We start from the raw sequence: 7,470 nt of genomic DNA, 5'->3' as shown, positions 1-7,470 counted from the left end.
TGTCCTTCCGGCAGAACCATTTTCGAGAACTTCTAGCACCTTTTGGCAGTATACAAAAAACAAGGTACTAAATAAAAACGTATTACTTAAGGCATCACATCAGTGTAGTTAAACTATATATATATATACACTTGTTTTGGGATATATTGTCTATTTTAAGAAATAACCAATACTTGACGCGGTGCTACTCTTCCCGAGCTAAAAGTGCAGATTCATACCCCGATGGAATCCCATCAAAAAGAGACGTTTGTATTTAATTCTTTTTTTTTTTTAGGGATAGTTTGGGAACGCCAAACCTTAAGGATTATTTTTTTAAAAGTGCAAATGCCATTTGTGGTCTCAGAGAAAATTACCCATGACCCCTAAAGCTGGGACACCTTCCTAGGCAGAGGCCGTGGCCGTGGGGGCTGTTCCAGGCGCCGAGGGTCGGAGTCCAGCTTGTTGGCGATGCGTAGCTGGTGGGGTTTAGGCGGCAGGGCTGGAGGCTCGGTGGGCGGGGGGATGGACAGGCTGTGGGGGAGGGGCACAGGCCGCCGTGGGTTGGTGCGCTCGTAGACGCTGTAGGGGGGCGGCGTCTTGTTCTCGCGCCGCGTTGTCAGCTCGTCCGAGCCGCTGGAGGCTGAGGTGGGCAGGTGGGAGGATGTGTGAGGGGGTGGAGGGTCACTGGCCACACCTAACATGGGCGGGCCCTCTGTGCCTGAGGCCTCGGAGACGCTGCAGCGGCTGAGAGAGGAGATTCCGCTGCTGTAGCTCCCCGACAGAACTGGCGAATTGGACACCAGCCCTGCAGAATGGCACTCGGTGGGCGACGGAGTGAAGGGCGGTGCGGGGTTCTGTTACCACACACACACACACACACACACGGAAACAAAATCACAGCACATTACTGAACCAGTAAAATATGTGCAAACGATATAGCGCCACACACGGCAAACTGTAATCTTTCCACCAGACAGGGTACAAGTGTGTAATGGAACGTGTAAGTGCCATATGCTGTTGCCTAAAATAATCAAGTTCCAGATGCACAGTAAAAATGGCGTCAGACTACAGCGAACACATCCAGAGAGGTTTGTTAGTTACGCTGGGTAGTGAATATGGAAGATGAAACTGATGCATTAATGCTTTTATGAAAAACATAAACAGCTTTCTTGTAAAACTAATGAAAACTCATCACAACTAATCATCACATCACTACTCACCACAACTAATTAATGGTCGCATCCTCTAATTTATGTGGTCGCGTTTGAAAATGTGTATTAAATGTGTTAATGTTTTCATTTTGATGTACAGACGTACAGTCATAAAAAATAAAAAGAAACATGAAGAGCGCAAAAGCCTGGTGGTCAGGCTGTTTAGTCAACTATCTGAGCTCCGGAGAAGCCATGGCAACCGTTCCTCATTCACTCGGTGATTAGTAAAGGTGTCCCTGTCGACTTTTTTTTAACATATTTTGGGAACTTCTGCTTAATCCTCTCGTCTAGTTAAGAATCTCGCACCCTTGCTTCCGGTGGCGGGAAATAAATGGGTGATTAAGAAAATGCATCTGACAGCCAGCAAGCCCCTGTGCGCAAAATCAATATGCAAGACAGTGCGAGATCATGAGGAAACACCAAAGGCGGAGATTATGGTGATGGCTGGCTTCGTTTAATGGCTTCGCTCCTCTCTTAAGAGCCCTCACCTGCTTTAAACCATTATAAAAGATTAGCCCAGATAAGAGTGGACCATTGTGCTAACAAGCGTATTCATTAAAAGTCAAAGCAGCGGGCTTTTTTTTGAAGGGAGTCGCCGACTGTGATTGGCTGCTCTGTGATGATAGCTGTATGGCACCGGAGGCAGCCGGCAGCGTTTTTTTTTTCAGATGACGGGACGCTGCAAGGAGCCTTTGACGAGGTGCAGAGTGAAGCAGGCCCTCGAACGGGGACACCTTTATAGTCCTTTGCAGCGCGCTCGCCTCATTACACCCGTGACTGTTTTGCACATTCAGTATCTTGCCCACCTGGCACTTTTGCAGCACTTTAAGAAGATGTATTAGTTTGCATTGACAACAGAGTTGTTTATTCTATTCTTCTGTGTGGTCCACACTTTACTTTACTTTACTTTACTTTACTTTACTTTACTTTACTTTACTTTACTTTACTTTACTTTACTTTACTTTACTTAGCAGACGCTTTTATCCAAAGCAACTTACAAGAGGAAGACACCGGCAATTCTCATTCGGTTTCTATAGATTTTAAGTTACAAAACTAAAAGCCCTGATAAGGCCTAACTTGTCAAGAACAGAACATGCTAGGGAATTGTAAAGTGCTAGATGAAATACATTTAAAAATATATATATATATATTTTGTGCAGTGTGTGTGCATATGTTAATGTTAGACTCGTCTGACTCGTCGTTTTTAAACAAGTGAGTTTTCAGCAGTTTATTAAAGGTGGTGGTAGTCTCGACTAGTCAGATGGAGCAGGGCAAGTTGTTCCACCAGCCAGGGACTACAAAGGAGAACAGAGTCGATTGGGATCGGAGACCCCGTGAAGAGGGAATTTTTGGTCTCATTTCGTTTGCAGATCTGAGAGGGCGTGCAGGAGTGTAGCTGGCTAGTAGTGTGTTGATACAGGAGGGTGAACTTCCTGTAGGCAGCATCAAGGACTTAAACTCAATGCGAGCAGCTACCAGGAGCCAGTGGAGAGAGGTGAGAAGAGGCGTGACATGGGTATGTAAAAGATCGCAAATTGTAATGTACATGGTTATTAATGTTGTTAATTAATAAATAGTAAATGCGTTCTTGTGCGGGGTCTGACCTATGACATCCGAGCAAGATACAATCCCCACATGAAGATGGAGATGGATAGTGAAGGAGTTTTGGAGCCACTTTTTTCTTCACACGGCTTTCACACTGTTCCACACTCCCACACACAAAAATTTAAACACAAAGAGTCAAACCTTTTGTGGGGACCGTGGCGTAGCGACAGGGGACTGTGATCTTGTGTTCTTGGCAGGAGATCCTGTCCAAAGACAAGAAGAGAAAAAGAGCATGTATCAACTCAATGGTCAATAACTAATCGATATTTACGCTGCCAACGTGAGCCGAGAAAGTGACATCATCCAAGCAAAGGTTGAAATGCGGCTCTGAGTAGCCAGGAAAGCCGCGGTCTGCAGCTCGGGCTTTTAGTTAAGCCACTTAAGCAGTAACAGCTGCTTTTTTACACCATATTACAGCGTTCAACATTAACGGCCAGCCTGACCACTTTACAGGGGCGCAGAGGGAGAGCAGACAGCAAAATTGTCCTCTCTGCTGGGACCAATGAAAAGCGCTGTGACAGGGCAGGCTTTAAGCGGAGGGGAAGATTAAAGAGAGGAAGAGTCCGGTATTAGGCGGCCATTTCGGGATTTAATAGCACCCGGAGGTGCCATGCAGATTAAGCGTGGGAGGGGAGGGGACGTCAGGAACGGTAGGAGACTGCTGATCTCCTGCAGGAAAACCCAGGATTATGACAAGTCAAGGACACGAGAAGCGAAGAGGAGCGAAATGAGTAAAATAAATAAACAAGAGGTGTCCTCGGAAATGATGTGTGTGTCTGTGTGTGTGTGTGTGTTCTCTTCCCCCGGCCGTGTCATATTTACTTATACAGCCGAGCTTTCATGCGTCTCACTGGTCTGAAGAAATACATACAGCAAACAGCAGGCAGGAGTGATTCCAAATAGTGGCTCCTCCCAAGAGGGGAAAAATGATACTGTTCAGCAACAGTTCTGTAGTGTCTCACTGCAACAAACTCAGAAAAGCTTGAAACTGAAGGATCAAGGGGTAAGGTTGGGCTGATAATGTAATGAACTTTAACATCCATTCAATCACCCTTACAGGGTATTACTCTACACAACCAGCCTTCTGCATGTGATTTACTTTATTCTGGTGTTTTCTTGGAGCAATGTTGTAAAAGAGCAGCATATTGTTCATTGGGGTTATAAACCTCTGGCCTGTATATGAATTCAGCGCAATTCATCCACTGCAGGAAATCCCCATTTCCTCTAGCTCTGCTGGAGGAACGACGGATTTCGTGGGAACTGTACTGAACTCATTTCTCATTTGTGGAAATCTTACGATAATATTGATTACCTGCCCAACCCTAAGCAAGAGAAATCACAGGTGCTGAGAAAAAAAAAGCAGAGAAAAGCAGGAGGAAGAGACGGGAGCTGAACCCAGGAATGACGGCGGCTGCCCGGGAAATGTTAGTGCGGCATCTGAAGGTAGCTGATAGGGTTATTCGTTTGTTACCTGAACGGTGCGGCCTAGGAGGTACGGGGGGCACTAAGAACTTGTCAGGGAGCTGAGCATTAGCGTCCTTTCCACTGTCAAGACTCCAGCTACTTGGTAGAGGCTTGACCACTTCAGTGTACAGAACATGGATCAGAGCTTAGGTCAGTTCACATTGCTTTTAATATACACATGTTCCAGATGCGATCAAGCTGCCTTACATATTCTTGATATAAATGTTCATGGTTAAAAACATGCTTTTTAAACAAAAAAACAAGCAATCTGTAGTGGAAGGGGGACGAAATAGCCACAATGATTTATACATAAATGAAAAAATAATATTTGCTATTGAGTTTTAAGAAACCATTTTCTTCCAGTTCCTTGGCATAAAGCTGTGACTTTAAACGAGTGGACGGACAAACAGATGAAAAAATAGTAATTGAATAACCCGGCCCTGAACGGGCTGAATACTGATGATGGAAGTGCAAGAGGAGCCCATCTGGTGAGACGGCATCACGGGAACAGCTGTCGGCCGGGCAGCGCCTCGCACAGTCCGACTGGTCAAGCTGTCGGCCTCCATCAGAATTACTGCAGCGTGACCCGCTGGATCACATAATCGCTCTGCGGACGCCGCTGGGAACGTTTTGGAGCCTGTGGGGGCCGTGAGAGAAATAAAGAGGGTCGGGGTCTTGCCTTTGTCTGGGGTGGCGATGTTGGGGTCACTGCGGGGTAATGTGGAATCACCAATCTGGTGTGGAATCATTCTCTAGAGGAGAAAGGAATGCAAAGGAGTCAGCAGAATCATTTACATTTAAGTTAACAATAACCACAGACAAAATAAGACATGAGAGGATGCCTAATTTCTCCATTAAACAGAAGCATTAAAACAAGGACAAACAGACTATACAGCAGTTTCTACCCTGTTGCCATTAGGGCACTGAATGACACTTAATTTTCACCTCCAATTCAATTTCTATTGCAATGAGGGTTCGTGTGCAATAAAGTTTCATGCAGACTGATTGTCTACCTACCTCATTTCAATTATAATTTTATATTTTGTATTATATTTGTATTATATTTTGTACTATATTAGTATCTAGGCTAGATATCTCCTCTAGATTCTTCTCCGGCTCAGGGACTGCACCTAATTTTGTTGTATTTCCCCACTCATGCCTCCACTCTATGTATAGTACTCACTTTCTCAATTTTTTTTGTTATACAAGCTAACAAATATAAGGGTGGTTGTGGCCTAGTGGGTCACATGTTCAAACCCCACTTGGTACCATTGTGTCCCTTAGCACTTTACTCTGAACATCTCCGGGGGACTGTCCCTGTAACTACAGGTTGTAAGTCGCTCTGGATAACTGGTGTAGAATGTTAATGTAAATATCAAATATCAAAGTATTTTTTTAAATGTGTGACATATGTTTTTTTTTACAGGTTTGTGGCACATTTTAATCTAGTCCTTCATTGCTTATTTCCAGTGGGCTTGGTCTGTCAGGCTGCTCACCTGTGTAGAGTCTAGAGGGTTGGGGTAGATGGCACTGCAGGGTCGGTCTCGGGGCGAAAGGCAGGCGTTGTCTCTCGAATGCTTGTGTTTGTCCAAAAGTTGCGGGGATCCTGGGAATGTGTGTACAGAAGAGGACGATCACAAAAAAAGGTTCTTAGGGAGGCTACATGAGCATGCATGCACACACACACACAATATAAAATTACACAAAGCTTCCAACCCTCAAAATCAGAATGATCTGCCTGCACATGAAAGATGGGATCCATGCTGGCTTCTCCCCTACTGAGGAGAGAATTGGACTTTTGCTGTGGCAGATGTTCATATGGTGGGTCTGGAAATAAGAATCAATCTCTACTTCTCACAGCCTAGGAAAGGCTTCAGCATCCTATTCCCTCCTGTTATTTCATACTTACATAGGCATAATTTGTTGGGGGTAGGGAGGCAATATAACCCCCAAATATAATGACATTATTCCAATTAATAAATTAATCTTGCATTAATAACATGTGAGTTTTCCTTATTTATTTCATTTACCATAAAAATAATAGTATGTTTAATCACTGGTAATGTTACTCAGCCCATGGCCAAATACTTGGTATTTTGTGGAGCATTTTATAGTTGTCTTTTTTTGGTGATTAAACACTTCATGGGCATGCCTGATTATGCTAGTGTATTTTAACACAAAAATGGTGTTCTGGCATTTACGGCATTTTGTTGTAAAAAAATAAACTGCTGTATTTTAAGCAATTGTTTTACAAAACTCGCTTCGTAAATGGTGAAATGTGGCTGCTTTGCCATTCTGTGCATTCGACATTTACTTTACACACAATCCACTATGATAAAACCAGAATGAACAACAAAAAAGCATAACTGGAGTGAATTTAAGTGGGTTCTTTAATGGGCTCTTATTTTAATATGTCTGTTTGAGAGACTTACTGACAATTACTGAGCTCTCACCTCTGGCACTTGACGGCGCTGAGCTGGTTACATTGGGGGAGGCAGAGTGATTGGAGCTTAGACTTGAGGTAGATGGACTTGGCTGGGAAGGGAGATGGACAGATAAATGCAGTCAAGTCAATAAATTGTCTGGGTAGGTTTCTGTAGTTTCAGTGTTCCCCTCACACTCAGACTTCATACTAATAGACACCAAAGTGTGTGACAGTCTATGACCGAACCTTTGGGTTTGAACTGCGATTATGTTTCCCACTGTTATATGCAACAGCTCTGTACATTATAACATATAGATGATTAGTTCAGTACAAATACAAGCTTATAAGCTGCTGCAATGTGCAGGAATGAGATGAGGAACTTTCTATTTAAGGTACTTAAGGTCCCAAGGTACTTAAGGTAATCAACCTCCCAAGCATCTGACAATAATAGAAGCAAAATGGCTGGGTGGTAGTAGCCTATGAACCAGAAGACCCAGGTTCAAATCCCACTTACTACCATTGTGTCCCTGAGCAAGACACTTAACCCCGAGTGTCACTAGGAGGGGGGGCGTCTGATAAAGTGTAAATGTAAGTTTTTAACATTCTCAATCTCATCGCTCAATGTGTACTCACAGGCCTTCCCATGGATTCTGTGTGGTAAAAATATTTCTGTAGAATGAACACTGTTATTGAGTGAGATCTTTATGATTCATTGTGCAGTGGTAAAAGCATAGTGTGTAACACACTCGCCTATGAATCAGAAGACCAGAAAGTCACAGGTTGAAA

General features: G+C 43.8%; 1 protein-coding gene across 4 annotated transcripts in view; it reads right to left on the bottom strand.

Annotated features, from left to right (window-relative positions):
* Nucleotides 1-219: 219 nt before the first annotated feature.
* Nucleotides 220-7,470, bottom strand: part of dock4b (dedicator of cytokinesis 4b) — an 88,452-nt gene continuing 81,201 nt past the window's right edge. The window contains exons 48-53 of one of the 4 annotated variants that reach the window (XM_028954171.1): nt 6,713-6,794; nt 5,756-5,865; nt 4,939-5,011; nt 4,267-4,377; nt 2,937-2,998; nt 220-833 (exon numbers count right to left, since the gene is read on the bottom strand). In XM_028954171.1, the coding sequence (XP_028810004.1) occupies nt 363-833; nt 2,937-2,998; nt 4,267-4,377; nt 4,939-5,011; nt 5,756-5,865; nt 6,713-6,794 (909 nt within the window). In that variant the 3' untranslated portion in view covers nt 220-362. Of the gene's footprint in view, nt 834-2,936; nt 2,999-4,266; nt 4,897-4,938; nt 5,012-5,755; nt 5,866-6,712; nt 6,795-7,470 lie in introns of those variants that run through there. The other 3 variants (XM_028954172.1, XM_028954173.1, XR_003742515.1) reach the window with 3 other exon arrangements.

This window comes from Denticeps clupeoides, chromosome 15 (assembly GCF_900700375.1).
Source record: "Denticeps clupeoides chromosome 15, fDenClu1.1, whole genome shotgun sequence".
In the NCBI taxonomy this organism is placed as follows: domain Eukaryota; kingdom Metazoa; phylum Chordata; class Actinopteri; order Clupeiformes; family Denticipitidae; genus Denticeps; species Denticeps clupeoides.
Note: the sequence above shows the minus strand (reverse complement) of the source record. Positions and strands in the feature narration are given on the sequence as shown.